At 46.2% G+C, this 20,905-nt stretch overlaps 1 protein-coding gene across 4 annotated transcripts in view; it reads right to left on the reverse strand.

Moving 5' to 3' along the window:
• Positions 1 to 20,905, reverse strand: part of EFEMP1 (EGF containing fibulin extracellular matrix protein 1) — an 84,522-nt gene that overhangs the window by 51,556 nt on the left and 12,061 nt on the right. For 3 of the 4 annotated variants that reach the window (XM_060249324.1, XM_060249309.1, XM_060249333.1), the window contains exons 2-5: positions 12,900 to 12,988; positions 12,087 to 12,177; positions 7,328 to 7,376; positions 6,449 to 6,709 (exon numbers count right to left, since the gene is read on the reverse strand). In XM_060249324.1, coding sequence (XP_060105307.1) covers positions 6,449 to 6,709; positions 7,328 to 7,376; positions 12,087 to 12,173 — 397 coding nt within the window. In that variant the 5' untranslated portion in view covers positions 12,174 to 12,177; positions 12,900 to 12,988. The remainder of the gene's footprint in view (positions 1 to 6,448; positions 6,710 to 7,327; positions 7,377 to 12,086; positions 12,178 to 12,899; positions 12,989 to 20,905) is intronic. The other variant, XM_060249317.1, reaches the window with a different exon arrangement.

Below are 20,905 nucleotides of genomic sequence, written 5' to 3' on the forward strand. Positions count from 1 at the left end.
AGACTGACTGGCCTGTAATTTCCCGGATCTCCTCTGGAACCCTTTTTAAAGATGGGGGTGACATTTGCTACCTTCCAGTCCTCAGGAACAGAGGCAGATTTCAATGAAAGATTACAGATTTTTGTTAGAAGATCCACAAGTTCAACTTTGAGTTCTTTCAGAACTCTCGGATGTATGCCATCCGGACCCGGTGATTTATTAGTTTTTAATTTGTCTATCAGTTGTAGGACCTCCTCTTTTGTCACCTCAATCTGACTCAGGTCTTTCAACACCCCTTCCAAAATTAGTGGTTTTGGGGCGGGCAAAAAGTTCTCATCTTCCACAGTGAAGATGGAGGCAAAAAATTCATTCAGCTTCTCAGCCATTTCCCTATCCTCCTTCAGAAATCCTTTTACCCCATGGTCATCCAAGGGCCCCACTGCCTCCCTGGCTGATTTCCTACTTCTAATATATTTGAAGAAATTTTTATTGTTGGTCTTTATGTTTTTTGCAATTTGCTCTTCATAGTCCCTTTTTGCCTGCCTGATCACAGTCTTGCATTTGATCTGCCACAGCCTGTGTTCCCTTCTATTAATCTCACTTGGACTGGTTTTCCACCACTTAAAGGAGTCCTTCTTACCTTTTACAGCTTCCATTACTTTGTTTGTTAACCATGCAGGCCTTTTCTTATGCCTGTTTGTGCCTTTCCTAACTTGTGGTATGTATTTTAACTGAGCTTCTAGGATTATAGTTTTAAATAATCTCCAAGCTTCCCCAAAGGTTTTGACCGTATTTACCTTTCCTTTCAGTTTCCTCTTCACATGCCTCCTCATCTCAGAGAATTTACCCCTTTTAAAGTTAAACGTGGTTGTGGCGGTCTTTTTGGGCAACTCCCTATTTATACAAACGGTGAAATCAATAACATTATGGTCACTGCTCCCAAGTGGCGCAATCACTTTTACATCTCTCACCAAGTCTTGGGCATTACTTAGGACCAAATCCAGGATCGTCCCACCCCTGGTAGGTTCTGAGACCATCTGCTCCATAGCACAGTCATTGAGAGCATCAAGAAACTCAATCTCTTTCTCTCGACCGGAACACATATTGACCGTATCAATCTGCAAGTAGTTAAAATCACCTATTACGACACAGTTTTTACGTTTAGCCGCTATCTTTAAGCCTTCCATCATATTATAATTGTCCTCTCTCTTTTGATTTGGTGGGCGATAACAAACTCCCATAGTTGAATTTCCTTTTGGGCCCTCTATTTCAACCCAAAGCATTTCTAAAAGTGAATCTAATTCTCTGACCTCAGTCTTACTGGATTGTATATCCTCTCTGACATACAGAGCCACCCCACCTCCAACCCTTCCCTCCCTATCCTTCCGATATAACTTATATCCAGAAATCACCGTGTCCCACTGATTCTCCTCATTCCACCAAGTTTCTGAAATTCCCACAATGTCTATGTTTTCTCCCAACACTAAGCATTCCATTTCACCAATTTTACTTCGAACACTTCTAGTATTTGCATACAAGCATCTATAATTTCCCAGGCAAGCTAGGCCCGCCACCTTCCTCCTGCCGCCTCGAGACTCTGGCAGAGAGTCCATACTGTTTGTCACCATCTCAGTGGACAACTCGTTGAGACGAGTCCTCCCGAATCAGAGACATTTCATCTCCCGTCGGCTTCCCCCCAAGATTTAGTTTAAAAACTGCTCTGCCACCTTTTTGATTTTAAGCACCAGCAGCCTGGTTCCATCCGGGGACAAGTGGAGACCGTCTCTTTTGTACAGCTCCCTCCTGTTCCAGAAAGCATCCCAGTGCCTAACAAACTTAAACCCTTCCTCCTTACACCATCGTCTCATCCACACATTGAGACTTCTAATTTGTGCCTGTCTCTCCTGCCCTGCATGTGGAACAGGTAGGACTTCTGAGAAGGCTACCTTGGAGGTCCTGGCCTTAAGTCTCCTGCCTAGCAGCCTAAATTTTCCCTCCAGGACCTCACGACTGCATTTCCCCACATCGTTGGTGCCAACATGCACCACGACCACAGGCTCCTCCCCAGCACTTCTATCAGCCTATCTACTACACGCGTAATGTCCGTTACCTTCGCACCAGGCAGGCAAGTCACCATACGGTCAGTACGCGGTTTCGCCACCCAGCTGTCTACTTGCCTAAGGATTGAATCACCAACTACCAAAACCCCCCCTCTTCCCCTGCCCAGGGATTGTTCCTTGGTGCGAAAGGATTCCCGCTCACCAACCGAAGAAGAGGTCCCTTCTGAGGGCGCATTCCCCTTATCCTCAGCACGGTGCCCTGTTCCCTCTCGACCCTCACGCTCTCTGGCAGCAACGGGGCTGCTACGTTCAGAGTGGGGCTTGTCTAATACGCCCCCGAGAGTCTTCCCCAAGTGCTTAACTGACCATCTCTGCTTCTCCAGGGCAGTCACCTTGGCCTCAAGGGTACGAACTTGTTCCCTCAGGACCAGGAGCTCCTTGCATCGAGCACACACCCAAGACTTCTGTCCTTTGGGCAGATAGTTGTACATGTGACACTCAGTGCAAAACACTGGAAAGCCCCCACCCCCCTGTCGGCATTCTATCTTCATGATATATATATATTTTAAAAAATATACAGTCCTCTTTAAATGCTGTTTGTTTAAGTGGCTCCCCTTCTAGAGGGTCAACTTACCTTATTGGGAGAACAAGGAAATCAGGGATCTGGGTTCCTGGTCCTTAGAGAGCCCCTAGGCGAAGAGCTACAGGCCAGGAGCCCTTTAGCTCTCTGGCAAGGCACAGCTTAAAATGCCCATTACCCATTTTATCCTTAGAACAACCTGTGAGATAGGTTGAGACACAGAAAGAGAAACAAAGGTCACTCACCAAGGTTCCATGGTAAAGCAGGTATTTGAACCTGGGTCACCTGTAGTGTGCCTGTAAAGTGCCATCAAGTCAAAGCTGATGACCCATAGGGTTTTTAAGGCAAATGATTAAACGAAGGAGGTCCCTCCCTCCAGCACTGCCTTCTTCTGCAAAGTCTTCCTTGATGGTCTTCCATCCAAGAACCAACCCTGCTTAGCTCCCAAGGTCTAAAGAGATCGGGCTACACTATATAGTTCCACACCCCCAGACAAGGAGCAAGTGGGCAGTGCTGGAGGGGGGATCCTCTAGCTGCAGGTGCCCAGGCCTCCACCTGCCCAGGTGGAGAGTAGAGGGGCCACAGACTGCACCTCCTGGACCCACTTAAAACACTGCCTCACTTTGGCTCTTGTGTACCATTTATAGACAACCGATTCAAAACCATGCATCAATGTTAAGAGTAATAGTTGTACCAAATTGTGTTTAAGATGGTTAGGGGAAAAGACAATTATGCTCACATCCCCAATAAGAAAAATCTATGTCAGAAACTGGAATTTTTCAAATCAAAGCAGTATGTTCAGAAAATCATATATACTGTAGAGACCTAGACCATTTTCACACTAACCTTGCTCCAGCATTGCTCCGTGCCAGGCTTCTGTTCCTCTCCGGAGCAAACTAGCGGTTTTGCACCAGCTGCTCTGCACCGCCAGGGCAACCTGTGATTTTCTGCGTGGTAGCGTAAACCTTAAAAAAACAGGTTTACGTTGCTGCATGACAAATCGTGGGTTGCCCCAGTACAAAACGGTGGTGTGGAAAAGCTGGTGCAAAATTGCTAGCTTGCTTTGGAGAGAAACAGAAGCCTGGTGCAGAGCAACGTCAGAGCAAGGTTAGTGCGAAAACGGTCCGAGTTTTCACACAAAATTCAAATTGACAATTGAAGCTCAAGCACACTGGTTCTCTGAACATGTGATCACTGTTTGTGTAGGAGTAGAAGAGTGGCATTTGTTGTATGAAAGAGTACCTGTAAATGTGGGCCAGTGGCATACCAAGGGCAGGGGAAGGGTGTGGTCTGCCCCAGGTGCAGCTTGAGGAAGGCCCTTGAAGGAAGCCCTTGAAGGAAGCATCATGCTGGGTCCAGCTGAACGTCTTTCATTTCATTTTTTAAATCCCTGTTTGAGGCAGGGATCTTTAACAGGATTCCCTTCACCTTTACCAAACTACAATTCCCACTAGTCTTCAGGGAAACACAACCTTCATGGACTTGCGAAAGAAAACAAGGAAGAAGAAAAATTGCCTCATCATTTTGCTTGAGTTGATCCAAGATCTTCTCTGACTCTCCTCACACAAAATCAGCATAACCAATGAAGTTGCCTTGTATTGCCAAATAATCCCCCTTTCCAGCCAAGAATAGCCTATTCTAAAGGTGAGCAAACTAAAATGGTTTTGGGGTTGAGGACTTTCCCAGTCTTGCTACCTGATATCCCTTTAACTGGAGATTTCAAGGAACATATCTTGGATTTTCTGTGTGCAAAGCATATCCTTTCTCACTGAGCTATGGGACTTTTCCTGGTTCCTTGGATCTGACCCTTCAGATCTGGTTTGAAGTTTCAGAGAAAGCTAGTTAATGAACAACATTCACATGAGTGTATATCCACCACCCCCAGGCAAAAATTCCCAAGATATTAGCAATGTTTTTTCTTTAAATTTGCACAATCAGGAATAGGGCTTGCAACACTGCTGTAAACTCTTGAGGCTGTTTCCCATTTTATTGTTTGTATAAATAGTTTACTTTAACATCTGTTCCGTTAGTGTGTATCATTTTTGTGAAAGAAAAGACTTTAAGCCAAATGCTTCTTTTGATTCATAAACACTTGTCTAACACAAGCCAATGGGGGATCCAAGCACACATCAGCAAACCAATCTTCCAAAACTTAGGCTTTTCATTATTTTCATTCTCTGGCTTCAACCAAAAAACCCTCCCCATCTAATTATATTAAATAGTGGTTAAGTGTCTATAATTAAGACAAGCTGTATTAAACAGCTGTAGTTCCTTTCCCAGTATTCATTGAGGCAGTGCCAGTCTCCTGTACCACAAACAGGTCACTCTCAAATTAAGTTACCATCAATGGATGCTCTTGTGACTTACATGAACCAGTATTTAAACATACTGCTTAAAATCTGTACCCTAGAAATCAACTGCCAAAACATCCACTGATTTCTATGACTCTCAGACCTTTGCCTTAAAAGAGTTTATTAATTAGGCCAGTACTGAGTGCATTTCACATAAATCATTTAATAATAAGTACATGACAGTAATGATAGAGGATAGGCATCAGGACAAACACAATCAACTTGGATGTGAGCCAAAGGATTCCTCTCTTAGTTTGCAAAGCAGCAAACAATGGTTTGCAATTACATATTCCCTCTGTTGCTGGGAATGGAAGTGTCTTACAGCAAAGAAGGAGCCTGAAAAAGAAGCAGCCTATCACAGGGCATCTTGCTCCCCTACAGAATGAGGAGGGATGGGCAGCAGCAGTGGAGCAGCAGCCTGTTGCTTGTCACCACTGGTTTTGCTATTGGTGCAGTCACACAAGAGATAAAAGGAAACTTTGACACACACATTCACAGAGTGATGGGACTCTTTTTCTATATAACCTCTGGTACACAACCTAAATCTCTGCTCATTAAAATGTAGGCTAACATGTTAGTTTAAACATACATGACAATGTTCTTGCACAGGTCAGTTCATTTTAGCACACAACCCAATACTGGTCATTGTACAGCAGCGGTCTCCAAACACTGCCTTTTATTCCGTCTGCAACATGGTTTCTACTTGTGACATTTTATTGTATGTCCATCTTTCTCTTTCCATCTAATGTCATTAGAACAGCCCCACTAAAAGAGCCTTGCAAAGCAATATCCTGCTTCCACTGGTGGCCAACCGGGTGTCCTTAGGAAGCCCACAATGAAGGCATGAATCCAACAGTTCTTCTCTGTTGTTGCCCCCTGCCCCATACTATACTGAGAAGCATTTAGCTTCCCTGGTTAATAGCCATTGACAGATACATCCTCCGTGAATTTGAATCATCTTCTATTGAAGCCAATTAAACCAGTGGCAAACTCAACACCTTGCAGCACCAAATTCCATAAATTAGTTATACATTGCATTATGAAGTACTTTTTTGGGGGGGGGGGGTGTCTGTCTTCAATCTACCACCCAATGATATCATTGGGTGACCCAAGTTCTAGGTTAGAGCTCTCACATCCGTATCCTTCTCAACTCTTTCTCCTTCCTTCTTGTTAAAAAAACAGAAAAGAAAAACAAAAGGAAGAAGTGGTGATGCTGCAACTCATCATCTTCCACACTAGCTGTAATAGAATCCACTGGCTGAAGACTGCCTTCCTAGAATTAATTTCACAAAGACGTAAGAATATCTTAAGAATATGTATATTGACATGCAGCCTGCCTACCTCTACTTGAAACCATCACCATCGTAACTTTAACTGTCATTTACCCTCCTTTTGGCTCCCTAAGTTAACTGGCCAAAACAACATTTTCAGTAATTTTAGAAAAATATTTAAAATTAATCATAAGATGACTTCCTTACCTTGGCAAACATTATGATCACTTGCTTGATATCCCGCTGCACATTGTATATGGGAAAAACCTGATGCTGGAAGTTCAAGAGGAGTCCGCCGAATTATGGGGTTGCCATTTCGGTTGCTCGAAGAATCAGGTGCAGCTTCTTGTTGTCCATTATTTACTATGATCTGAGCTGTTCTGGGCAGGCAGAGGTACCCTCCATAGTGGTTAACGCACTTCATCCCACCTTTACATGCATCAAGCACAATTTCACATTCGTCGATATCTGTGGTTAGCAACAAAATTATGAAAGGCATCAGAAACAGATCATTCTAGGCATCTTGTGTATATTTGTGATTTTGCTTCTGATTTGAAAACTGCACTGTTGCTATGACAAGCATGTTGAACAGTTTTGAGAATCTTATTGTCAGAACTATTTAAAAAGGAGTGGCTGGTTTACATGGCAGATCTGATTCATACATTTTGGAACTGGTTATTGTTGGGGAATTTTTTCTTTTTATAATTCATAAACAGTTATCAAGCATTCTTTCTTGGAAAAAGATTGCGGAGTTGATAGAAAATATTACATATTACAATATTAGAACAAAGTCTGAGTCCAGTGGCACCTTTAAGACCAATGATGTCTTATTCAAGGTATAAGCTTACATGTTCACGCACACTTCTTCAGATATGCAGAAAAGCTTATACCTTGAATAAAACTTTGTTGGTCTTAAACTTTGTTCTGCTGCTTCAGACCAACATGGCTACCTATCTGAATCTATATTACAGTATCATATTACTATTCAGTTCTAAATTTATAGTATTGTTAATGCAAGCCTGGGATTCTCAGTACTTCTTGCTAACATGATTATTGCAATGAATGACTTCCAACCGTTGACTTTACCTTTGCATCTCTGCATGACAGGATCCCATTCATAGCCATCTGTGCATTGCTGCATGTTAAACAGAGACAAGCAAGCAAAACAGTCAACACACAGTGAATAAGCCGATTAATGAATAAATATATTTTCAAATGCCACATGCACTTGCTGCTATTTAGGGCCATCTTCCAGGTTTTGGAGGACCCCAGGTAATATGATCTGCTTCTCCCCTCCCCAGTAAGCCTCTATCACTCATGTTATTTCCACAGTTGTTAATCCACTCTTGTTGCTTATCTTCTGAGTGCTAGCCAAATCTGGATCTTAGTTTGTGAGCCTATCAAACATCCTTGATTACTGGGATGCTGTCCAACCTTGCCGGTCATGCTACTCTGAACCTTCAGCTGCATCTCCAGAAGAGCACGATGATCCAGCCTAACCTACCTTCATGCAAATGATGCCTAAGAAATTTTAGTAATGATATATTTTTTAAAGAATTCAATCTTCCTTTCCATCAAATGACATCTAGCACAATTTCAGCAATCCGTAATATTTCTCCTTCCTCCTAATCTTCCAACTAAGATTACTGAGACCAAATAAAGTTTAAACCAGTTTAAACCAGGCTTGAGGAATTATCACTTTCACAACAATGAAACTTTGGCAACTAGAATTTGATGGCATACAGGTACTCAACACAAAAACAAATCTGTATATTGGGGTATAGGTTCCTAGTCTAGTTTTCAGCTAGTTATACTAACATTCAAGGTGAAGGGGTTTTTTTTCTTGTTCAGCAAGAGGGAGAATGCAAAAATTCTATTCTAGCAGTCTGTATAGGTGAGCAACAAACAAATTGTCAGTGAGGGATCAGTGTAGAATACTTTGACACCTCAAACAGAAAATCCAAGTAGCACCTCCCTGGCTCTAAAGCATGTTTCGCAAAATAACTGATCATATGCTGCCCATTTATGGTGCCCCAAAATATGAAGCAACATCATGGTAGGGTCAACTTTGCAGTCTATCAAAAGACTATTCAAATGTTGGAAGGTCTACAATCCCCTCCTCCTCGCCCCAGCATGAACCTCAATGATAAGCCAGTTGTTCACTTTGCCAGGGAACAGTATTTGGTACCCATTTAAAGCTCTGGTGGATTGAACTGACCCTACAACACAGGCATGCATGAGTCTGCTGTGCTAACGCAACATTCTCACAGCACTATGGAAAAAAAAAGGCTCAAGTTAATAAATTAGCTTGTCATCATGAGTCAAGTTCACCCCTGCTGTAACCTGGTAGGCATCTGCAGAGCTTGCACCAGCTACGGATCTGTCCCAGCCTGTTGACAACTGCGTTGCTCAATCTACTGGGGCTGCGGTTGTTTTTGAACAGCTTTGTTACTCATGAAGCTTAAATCAGCAGTAGAAACTAAAAACTCCCCCCCTCCCTGTTTATTCACAGGTGATGCTCACCGTTGCCAAATGCAGAAACAAGCTGGAGGCAAACAGGCCTCCAGTGTAACAAGGGGGCAAGAGGACAGCTAATTACATTATAATTCCAGCTCTCTGAAGGAATGACAACATTCTGAGTTGACACAACTGGAGTTACTGTAGCTACGAAAGGAAACCCCCAAGCCCAAAGGAACACAGCAAACTTACTGAATCTCCCCAATGCCTGCTTAATGTACAACAGAAGTCACACCCAATTAATGATGCTGCAGGGGGAGGGGGACTAAATTCACAGATGACTTATGCTAGAGAAAGCCCATTAACATCAGTGTGACTGCACTGTAGTAGTACTTTATTCACGGTCATCTGACCAGCGTAAAAATACAAACAAAACAGAAACAAAACATAAAAAACAGAAACAGACCCATCACCTCTTACATAAAATTCCTAATTCCTGCTGTTACATATATTGTTAAAACCCATAACCAAGATTTACACTCTTAATTTCCCTCCTTTCCAACTGAGCAGCGTAACAGAAACGGGCAATCTTAGAAGAAACATCAGAATGAGCATCAGACAGGAGGAAGGCAATTTGCTCATCCTCCTTCCAGCCCGCCAAGGGTCCGAGAATCGGAGAGATTAGTCTAGCCCTCAAGTCCTTGAAGTTTGGGCACTGCAAAACAATGTGGGAAGTTGTTTCAACCTCGTTGCAATTGCAGGGGCACAATCTTTCCAGATATGGGCGCCCGGCGTAACGACCCAAAAGCACCGATGAAAAAAGTGCATTGAGCCGTGCTTTTGAAAAAGCTATCCGATATTTTGGGATAGTAATATTGAAAAGATAACTGGCCGGGGATAGTACTTTGGCTTGCTTCCCTAAGAAAATGTGCGCAGAAAGACTAGCTCTGACAGATCTCAGTTCGAGCTCCACCAACCTCATATGCAGCAGTTCTTTCGCGTCCCTCAGCTCCATCATTGCTAAGGACTCAGGGGAGAGATCACAGAGTCTGAAATGGTCTAGACATCTTTTCTCCCAGGTTCCCACAAAAGGGTCTAAAAGAATCAGATGGGGAAGACCATCTGACTTTGAAAGAACCTTCAAAAAATAGCAAAAGGTTTTTAACCACATAGACATCTCGATGCTTGGGACGCCAGCTTCTAATCTAATGGCGGTATTTGGCACACAGCTAGGAACAAACAGAAACTTGCGCAGGATTTTAGTTTGTACTGTCTCCAACAGCTTGGTGGTTAAATAGGGGACAATTTCAGCGCCATAGAGCAACTGAACACTAGTCTTTGCAGTATGCAACCTTAGTGCTGCAGGCAAGAATTTGGCCCCTTTGGAGATATAAAAACGGTAGATAGCATCAGCTGTTCTTTGCGCAGATTGCGCAACATAGTTCTTATGTGCCAAACACTTTCCCTGATAATGAAAAATCACCCCCAGATATTTTATAATTTTTACCTGCTCGATGGGTTTGCCATTAAGAAACCATCAATGAGCCCTAAAACGTTTAGCGAAAACTAGAACCTTGGTTTTATCTAGATTGATTTCCAACTTTTCCTGCAAACTAGTCTGGGCTAGATGGCGAAGGGCCCTTCACATACCAATCTGTGTCCTGGATAGTATAAGCGCATCGTCAGCATATGCTTAAACTGGAATATGCCGATCAGCGAGCTTGGGGGGATGTAAAGCCAAATCATTAAAGGAAATTAAAAGTGAATTTATATACAAATTGAAAAGCAAAGGGGCGAGCACACAACCCTGTCTAACACCCTTGTCCACCAAAATTAGTTGAGTTAAATGGCCCTGAGATGAACATCTTATCCTGAAGCCCAAATTACTGTAAAGGCTAACCATTAGTAACAACAGCCGTCTGTCAATAGACGAGGCTGCAAGCTTATCCCATAACCTGGATCTGGGTATCAGGTCAAAGGCAGCCTTAAAGTCGACAAAGGCTGCAAAGAGTCTATGCTAGAGAAAGCCCATTAACATCAGTGTGACTGCACTGCTGTGGATGACCAGCAAAATGTCTGTCAATGAACCAGATCTCACTTTTGTTACAAAACCTCTGAGGAAGGGAAAAGGGCATTAATTGCAGTTTTAAACAGAACTGGAATTTGGCCCCAAAGGATATTTATTTATTCTGTTATCTCTACCACGAAATGAGACACTTTACAATGCAATGCAAGAAGAAAGGTCTCTGACCCAATGTGAATACATCACAAATGGTGATAACAGGGGAGATAAACAGGAGGCAGAGAAGAAGAGAAAGAGAGAAGAAATTGGATTTATACCCCACCCTTCACTTGGAGTCTCAGAGCAGCTTATAATCTCCTTTCCTTTCCTCTCCCCACAACAGACACCCTGTGAGGTAGGTGGGGCTGAAAGAGTTCTTTCAAGAACTGCTCTTGAGATAGCAGCTCCTTCAAGGAATGTGACTGACCCAAGGAGGAGAAGTGGGAGATGAGACAAGGCTGACGGGAAAAAAGGTAAGGAAATTACTTATATTCAGACTTCCTTTAAGCCAGGGATGAAGAAGGGATGGGTGGGTTTTGGAAAGGACTTGAAGGAACAGATGACACTATGAGGCAGTGCCCAGTGGGAATTCAAGATAAAGGGAAGAATCTGTGCAGCTGAATAACTTATTTGAAGCATACACCTTGTCCTCCCACCCAACAAAGGCACCCACAATTTTTTTTAAAAAGCATAAATATTAGAACACACAAACATGAATGCAAGCCCTCTCTCCTCAAATCTTGGTAAGGCAGCCAGAGGCCAATAACAAACAAACAGGTCAGCCCAAAGACTTGGAGAAACAGAAGCTTTTAAAATAACCCTTCTAAGGCCTGGTCTACACATTGAACACAATGAAGCAGAGGAGTTCTGAGCTGTACCACTTCCAAAAGTGGGTGTAGCCACATTTTCAATGCTTCCTCATTAAAAATAATCTTCCTACAAATTTACAAAATAGTATACAAAGTTTAAAGAGCATTGAGTAGCCTCTCAAATGGTGCAGTAGTTTTCCGTAGACAAGGAATAATTAATGTAGAGGAACTGCAAAAAATAGAATTCCTCCCATGTAGCCTAAAGTGGTACCGTCCATTCTATCACCTCAACACTTCCCCACCAAATTTGGCTGCATGTCTTGATCAGGCTTAACAACTGAGAGTGCCTGAACTCCCTCTTGGGAGGGAATTTCACAGCCACAGAGCTACCTCTTTAAGATTCCTAAGCTCCATCAAAGGGGGCACTAATCACTTTTGGCTAGCTTATTGGATTGCTATTTTAAAAAGAAACTCTTGTGCATACAATATAGATCTCTCTTTTCATATTAAATTTTACCGTGTATGTGATTGTTTCTTCTGTTTCCTGTGAGTGTGCTGTAGTGAGCATCAAAGCAGAAAGAAGGAATGTGAACACCACCATCATGAATCTTAAAAGGAAAATGAAAAACACTTTATTTTTAACAGAGGTTTTTGCATGTGATAAAAAACAGCTACCCCACTAGAAGGCATTTTTTTTAGCTTTTCAAAAATTTATTGAAAAAACTCATAGATATACAGAAAGAAAAGTAAAATCAGTAAACAAGTAAGTGAATATTCAAAATGCAAGTAACATGTCAAGCATCAGTATAAAATGAATTGAAAGAGATCATACCAAACCATAGAGCTTTGCATACTGTAAAACTATTAGGAAAAAGAAGACATATTTTACTATTTCATCTGTCAGATTTTCCTCAGCTATCCCATCAGAAGACATATTATGCTCTTTCATCTGTCAGATGGATGCATGAATTTGAAGAAGGGCATTCTGTTCATCGTGTTTCAGACCTCCTATAGTTCTTGTCAGGGCAGGATTCAAACATGACAGTAGGGCAGAAGGGTTTGTTTGTTTGTTTATTTATTTAGAAAGTGTCTATACCACTTCTCTGGAGAACCAGCTCAAAACCCAAGTAAGACACCGGGCACACACAACAGTACATGGGAAACTGTTCATGTCCACTAGGACCTCATTTAAACTGGGTCTAACAAAATATTCCCAAGAGGAGGCACATTAAAAAGATTGAAAATCATGGCACACCTGCACATGAATTGAATTGAAAGAGAATTCCAGGAATCTGGAATGGCAGCACCAAACAGATGCTGGAAAACTTACCTGAAGACAAAGGGCAACTTGGTGATAGTCTGCAAGGACAGTTTTGTGGTTTAGCAATGCAGTAAGTCTGTACCAGTATCTTTCCACAGCTGGACAAAAAGACATATAAAGAGTGTCTGTCAAAATGGTGTTTAAAATCCATTCATAACACTGCATGGTGTACTGGTAAGAATGCTAGACTAGGATCTGGTATACTCAGGTTCAAATCCTGACACTGCCATAAAACTTTAAACAAAAAATATATAGTTTCCCAGAATTGATTCTCACATTTCTATCCGTTACATTTTTATGCCAGTCTTCCCCCAAGGAACTTAGGGCAGCATGGCACGATTTTTCCCTCCCCATATTATCCTCACAACTCTGCAAGGTAGGCTAGGTTAAGTCAGAGTGGTTAGCCTAAGGTCTTCACAGCTGAAAGGGCGGTTTGAATCTGGTCTCCTCAGCCCCACTCTTACACTCTAACCATTATATGACACTGCCTCTATATCTAGACTACTCTCTCCCTAAAGCTATCACTGAAGGTTAAATGAAGGAACAACAAGCTTTCTGAGCTTCATGTGCTTTAAAACCCTACTACTAAATACTACCAAGCCAGCATTCCAAGCAGATGTTGGCAGAACTTTGAATTCCCTATCAGCTTCACTTTTGTTATCTAACCAGAGGAAAGTTAAGAGGTTGTGGCTCTTCCTTCTTTGGGTGTTTCCACATGGGTTATTTGACCTGAGTTCAGTGCTGTTGGGAAGTGGGTATTTTTCCTGTTTCCTCACAACATTGTGATGCATTCATTCTCCTCCCAGGGCTTCATTGCTTTTCCTCCAATCTTTCTGAAACCTGCTTTACTAGCAAGTTTTGGGAAAGACTACAGCAAAAGTTAGGTGCCTGCCTTGTGGGTGGACAAGTTTGAATTTCCTGGTCCCACCCACATAGCAGCCATTTCCTCTCCCTACCAAAGAGGCCTTTCTTTTTTACTTTTCAGTTTAATAACATTATCTCAACATGCTGTTATACCAAAATAGGCATCAAGTTCTCTGAATTCCCAGCTTTCATTTTTTTTAAAATAAGGCTTTAGGCCAGGACTGTCAAACTCCTGGCCTGAGGGCCACACCCAGCCTGCCCAGGGCTTTAATCAGGCCCATGGGGCTCTTTTCTTCCCCTCTTCCTCCTTCTGTCCTCACCCTTGTCAGAACTTGTATCTTTACTGCTGGTCCCCTATAATGTGACCAATGCTACAATGTATTTTTACTGTGATTTAGAACTGATTTGTTACTGAACCAAACTGACTCCATGTTGTAACCCTTGCTTGACCCAGAATGCTTGAATAGCAATTAACCTTGCCCCACTGGTATCCAAAATATTTGGGGTTGTAGAATGAGTTATGTCATGTCTCTGTACATTCTCATCCTGGGACCCTTTGAAGCCGAGCAACATGGCCTTCGAAGTAGGGAGGCATCCTCTCTACTGATAGCGATGGTGGGAAGACAGATGTGCCTGTAACGGTGTGAATTGGGGCTTTGTGAGATGTTTGTTTTACGTGTATAAAATTGTGCTGGTGCTGGCTCTCGCCATCACTGTTATCTTGCCTCTTCCAGTGCTTAGTTCTCTCTAATAAAATCCTAGCTTTGTAACCAAGTATGGGATCCGTTTGAAGTTCTTAAGTTCTGACATTATAACAGTGATCCCATTGTTAGCGGCTTATCTGTACTGGAGGCTTGGCCCGATGGCGGCAAAAGTGCCAGACGACGGAGAGCCCACCACCCCAACAGAGGACCCGCCGCTCGACCCTAATGTGACGGGAGTCCGGCGCAAGATCAAGGTCCCCGCGCCTTTCTCGGTCGACGCAGCGTTCCCAGCCCCGCGAACCTGGAGCCCGCGGAAGTCCACGGCAGCAATCGACGCCGCGGAGCAGCGGTACCGAAGCATGCTGGGCGAAGGGGGAGCCGGAGACGGCGACGGCGACCAAGAGGAGGGTCCGGCGCCCCGAGGGGGAGACGACCAGATCCGGACCCTTCGCAACGACTTGTTCGACTGGGTCCGGGAGATACACGACGACGTGCATCGATCCCGCGTGACGATGGCCGAGGAGCTGCAGCAGAACCTGGGCGCGATCTACGACCAGCTCTGCACCTTGCAAACTGCGGTCCTGGGAATCCCGATAGGAGGGCTACCGCTGGGACAACCGCCCGTAGCCCCGCCGGCTCCGCCGGCCCCAGCGCCGCAGGCTCCGGCCGCCCCGGCCCCACCAGCTCCGGCCGCCCCGGCGCCGCCGGCTCCGGCCGCCCCGGCGCCGCCGGCTCCGGCCGCTCCGGCGCTGCCGGCTCCGCCTGCCCCGGCACCTCCAGCCCCGCTGGCCCCGGCTGCCCCGGCGCTGCCGGCCCTGCCCGCCCCAGGGGTCCCGGCGCCACTCGCCCCGATCCTGCCGGCTCTACCGGGCCCCGCGCCGCCGCCGGGGGTGCCGCGAGCCCCGGGAGGGGCCGAGGGTCGAGGAAGAGAATTGAAGATTACTTTCGATGGGAATCCGGAGGACGTGGAGTACTTCACCATTCAGTGCGACACGTTCTTCACCCACTGGGGTGCGGATTACCCGACCGAAGCCAGCCGAGTATACCACATCGCGTCCCGACTGAGAGGCGCGGCCCGCAAGTGGTACGTCGGGCTTTTCATGGGAAGAAAACCCGAACTAGCTACAGTGGCGGGGTTCCTGCACGCGATGCTCCGCCAGTATGGCGACCCTCTACGGGAGGAGAAGGCTGTCGCCGCCCTACAACGCATCGAGCAAGGCAACCGCTCAACCCGCGAATATGCCACCGAGTTCCTGGGGTACTGCGCGGCGGCAAGGGGATGGAACGAGGTCATGAAATATACCGCGTTCATCAATGGTCTGAACCCGACAATCCTCGACCGCTGTTACAGTCAGGGGAGACCCGACACGTTGGTCGGATGGATCCAGCTGGCCGGAGAGGTGGAAACCAACCTCCAACATGTGGGGATGCGACGGCAGCAGCTGGCAAAGAAGGCGGCGAAACTCACACCGACTAAATCCGAAGGGAGGAAGGCACCGGCGACCTCCACCCCGTCTCCTGCTCGCAAGTGCTTCAAATGCGGAGACCCAAATCATCTCGCTGCCAACTGCCCAGTGAAAGTGGGTGCCGCCCCACCCGCGGCGAAGACAACTACCCCGGGGCCGAAGAAGAAGAAGAGCGGCCGCTCGAAGGAGCCCAGCCGGGGCTCTGTCGCCACTTCCCTGGCGACTGATGAGGATTTTACCACCGAATTGGCTACCGTGGAAGAATCGACCGAGGAATCGGACGACACCGAGTCGGCGGGAAACGACAGCGACCTGCTTTAATGGGTGCCGCAAAGCAGGTCCAGCAACAGCCGGCACTCCTCACGGTGAGAGCAACAGGGGGTTTACTTTTTATGGCCGTTACCCTCCTCAACCCTAACCTAAAGAGATTCATGCACGCCCGAGCGCTGATCGACTCCGGGTGTAACAGGGAACTGATCACCCCCCGCCTAGTTGAGGCGTTGGGATTAGCCACTTCCCCCCTACCGCAGCCGATGCAGTTCCAGCAGATGGACGGGGGGCCCATGAGAGGGGAACCATGTGCGTTAGAGACTCAGGCAGTCCCGGTAGGAACCGAGGAGCATTGGGGGATTGAAACTTTTGTAATTGCCCCCTCTTGCTCTTTTGACGTGGTGATGGGCTCGTCTTGGCTCGCCCGCCACCAACCAGACATAAGGTGGGAGGAACAGATCGTCCGGTTCCCGGATTGGAGGTGCGAGCATCACCACTGGCGCCCCGAATGGGGGCCGCACGCTCCTCCCCAGAACATGCGGGCGTGCCTCACTCTCGAGGAGGTCGCCTCGATCCCCAAGGAATACCAAGACCTGAGATTAGCGTTTAGCGAGAAGGAAGCGGACGAGTTACCCCCCCACCGCCCTACGGACTGTGCCATCGAGCTGATCCCAGGGCAACAGCTTCCCAAGGCGAAATTGTACTCCATGGGTTGGGCGGAAAAGGCTGAACTCCGGAAGTTTTTGGACAAAAACCTTAAGCGCGGCTTCATACGGCCGGCCACTGCCCCCCATGCCGCCCCCGTCCTCTTCCGAAAGAAGAAGGACGGGTCTCTTAGGCTTTGCACAGATTTTCGTGCGATAAACGGGATTTCCATGTCCAACGCCTACCCGATCCCGTTGATAAAGGATCTGTTGAACACTGTAGCTAAGGGCAAAGTATTTACTAAGCTTGATCTCAGAGACGCGTACTTCCGCGTCCGCATCAAAGAGGGGGATGAGTGGAAGACGGCATTCAACACCCCCCTGGGACAGTTCGAGTACCTAGTCATGCCCTTTGGACTGCAGGGAGCTCCTGGTGTTTTCATGAACTTTATCAATGAAGTACTACGGGAATTCCTGTTTAAGGGGGTGGTGGTGTACCTTGATGACATCATTATCTATTCACAAGATCTCAAGTCTCATGTGCCCCTGGTCCGAAAAGTGTTACGCACCCTTTGCAAACACAAACTGTACGCTAAATTGTCAAAATGCGAGTTCCACAAGAACGAATTGGACTATTTGGGGTTCCGGGTGTCGGGGGAGGGATTGGCCATGGACCCCGCAAAGGTCCAAGCGGTACTAGACTGGGAGCCCCCTCGAACCCGCAAGCAGTTACAAAGTTTTATCGGGTTCGCTAACTTTTACCGCGATTTCATTAAGGGGTTTGCCACCGTCATGCTCCCCCTCACAGAACTTCTCAAAACCAAAGGGAAGGGTGAAGAGGCGAAAAAACCGGGCGCGCGCCTAACGTGGACGCCCGAGTGCCAAAAAGCTTTCAATGAATTAAAACGCCTCTTCACCTCCGAACCCGTGTTGGCTCATCCTGACGAGCGGAAACCCTTCGTGGTCCAATGCGACGCCTCCGACGCCGCAGTAGGAGCCATACTAATGCAGAGGGGGGAAAATGGGGTGCTCCGTCCATGTGCCTATATCTCAAGAAAATTTTCCAACGAACAAAGAAATTGGTCAGTCTGGGACAAGGAGGCGTTTGCAGTCATGTTTGCCCTGAAAACTTGGCGCTCCTGGCTCGAAGGAGCGAGAGTGCCCTTTGAAATCTGGACCGATCATAAAAACCTTGAAGCCCTCACCGGGCGCCGCAAAATGACTGCAAAACAAATCCGGTGGGCAGGTTTCTTTGCTAAATTTGACTTTGTGCTGAAACACATCCCAGGCTCAAAGAACTTTTTAGCAGATGCCCTCTCTCGCATGCCCCAACACGACAGTCTCCGGGAGGAGGTAGTGGACTCATTAATTTCCCCCTCAGCCATCTCGGGGGGGGTCACCACCCGCTCAGGCAGGCAGACCAGCCCCCCGGATTCAGATCTGCTGCCTCGATTCCTCTCAGAATACAACCAGGAAACCGACCGGCCACCTAACTTGGTTAAAGCCGACAACGGGCTGTGGCTGCACAATGAAAAAATCTATGTGCCCGACCCCCTCAGAAAAGAGGTCTTGGAGCGCTGTCACTCAAGTCGCCTGGCCGGCCACTTTGGCTATGTCAAAACCCTCAACTTACTCACCCGCCAGTTCTGGTGGCCGAAAATTAAGAAAGATGTCTCTGAATTTGTCCTCTCGTGCCCCACCTGCCTCATGGCAAAAAGAAGGGGGGGTAAACCCCCAGGCCACCTGGTTCCACTTCCTACCGCCTCCAGACCGTGGTCGGTAGTCTCCATGGATTTCATTGTCGAACTCCCACCCTCACAGGGCAAAACAGTCATCCTGGTCGTGGTCGACACATTTTCTAAGCAAGCCCATTTCATCCCATGCAAAAAGCTACCCACGGCCAAAAAACTCGCCCAGCTCTTTTTCACCCACATTGTACGCCTACACTCATTCCCGGACAAGGTCATTAGTGACCGCGGGACACAGTTCGTTGCCAACTTCTGGCGGGAGTTCTGCAAACTAGCTGGTATCGAGCAGGGGCTAAGCTCTGCCTACCACCCCCAGTCGGACGGACAGACGGAGAGGGTTAATGGCCTTCTGGAACAGTACCTCCGCTGCTTCATTAACTTCCAACAGTCCAACTGGGTGGACCTCCTCCCTTTTGCAGAATACGGCTACAACAACAGCCTCCATAGCTCAACCAAAACCTCCCCTTTTCAAATTATCAATGGTTACGAGGGCAAACCATTTCCCACTCTCGCCCTCCCCGCCAGCCCGGCCGAACCCACTTCCTGTCAGCAATGGTGGGAGGGCCTCCGTGAAGGCTGGAAGGGTATTCAGGAAAACCTGGAGGAAGCGAAAAAAGCCTACAAAAAGCAGTTTGACAAAAAGCACTCCCAAGAGTGGGACTTGAAGGTGGGGGATACAGTTTTCCTGTCCACAAAAAACCTTCCCCTTCCCCAGGCCTGTCGCAAACTCGCACTGAAGTTCCTGGGCCCATTTAAAATAAAAAGGGTAATTAACAAAGTGACCGTGGAACTCGAACTGCCCAAATCTCTAAGTAAGATCCATCCTGTTTTTCATTGCAGCTTGCTTCGGAAAGACCCTGGTGCTACGTCCTTCCATCCCAGGGCCCCACCGCCCCCTCCGACGACAGTGAGGGGTCAGAGTCACCATGAGGTCCAGGAGATCCTGGACTCCAGAGTCAAAAGGGGGAAACTGTATTATTTGATCAGGTGGAAACACTTCCCCCCGAGCTGTGACGAGTGGGTCGAATTTCAGAATGTAGCCGCTCCGCAACTGCTGAAAAAGTTTCACCTACTGTACCCGCACAAGCCCAAGGCGGGCCCCGCGGGAGGGGGCGCTTAGGGGGGGCAGTATGTCAGAACTTGTATCTTTACTGCTGGTCCCCTATAATGTGACCAATGCTACAATGTATTTTTACTGTGATTTAGAACTGATTTGTTACTGAACCAAACTGACTCCATGTTGTAACCCTTGCTTGACCCAGAATGCTTGAATAGCAATTAACCTTGCCCCACTGGTATCCAAAATATTTGGGGTTGTAGAATGAGTTATGTCATGTCTCTGTACATTCTCATCCTGGGACCCTTTGAAGCCGAGCAACATGGCCTTCGAAGTAGGGAGGCATCCTCTCTACTGATAGCGATGGTGGGAAGACAGATGTGCCTGTAACGGTGTGAATTGGGGCTTTGTGAGATGTTTGTTTTACGTGTATAAAATTGTGCTGGTGCTGGCTCTCGCCATCACTGTTATCTTGCCTCTTCCAGTGCTTAGTTCTCTCTAATAAAATCCTAGCTTTGTAACCAAGTATGGGATCCGTTTGAAGTTCTTAAGTTCTGACAACCCTTTGAAGCTCCATTGTTGCGAGGGGCATTTCCAGTTCCTTCTGCCTTGTCTTTGCTTCAAGAAAAGCAAAGCTGCAAGGAAAACACAGAATGGATTTTCCATTGAGGTCTATGCACTCTTTGAGGTCTATGTACCCACAGATCTTAATGGAAAACTCTTTCCGTGTTTTCCTTGCAACTTTGTGCTGCAATGTATTTCAATGGACTGGAGCTAAGGCTGCATTTTGCAGCTTTTTGCAGTGTTTATGGCCAGTTGAAGCTCCTTGAAAATAAAGGGTTGCTCCTTTGAGCCAGCTTGTCTCTGATGAATGATTGGTACCTAGTGAGTACTCTAACCTGGGAACCCACATTCATTCCATGACATGGATAAACTTTCCATGTGTCTCCCTGACTAGCTCCTGACAAGAACGGTTGGTATAAAATGAAGTCAGAAACCCCAGTTTTCCAGGACAAGGTGTGTGGTGTTACATTATAGAGTACAGATGAAAATGAGATTCAGTCAGAAGAGAAAAGGATTTACTCTGGGTAGGTATGGACAATCCCAGGTACTGATGAACTAGGAACTATTAATGAATTAGGAAAGTATGAAGAATCAAAATAGTATATATAAAATGTAAGGAGGAACAATTTAAACTTTTTTTAATGGCCTGTGTTTTTTAACTGTAAGCTGGCTTGAAATGCTTCTGAAGCAGCAGCATA

Source organism: Heteronotia binoei, chromosome 1 (genome assembly GCF_032191835.1).
Source record: "Heteronotia binoei isolate CCM8104 ecotype False Entrance Well chromosome 1, APGP_CSIRO_Hbin_v1, whole genome shotgun sequence".
NCBI lineage: Eukaryota > Metazoa > Chordata > Lepidosauria > Squamata > Gekkonidae > Heteronotia > Heteronotia binoei.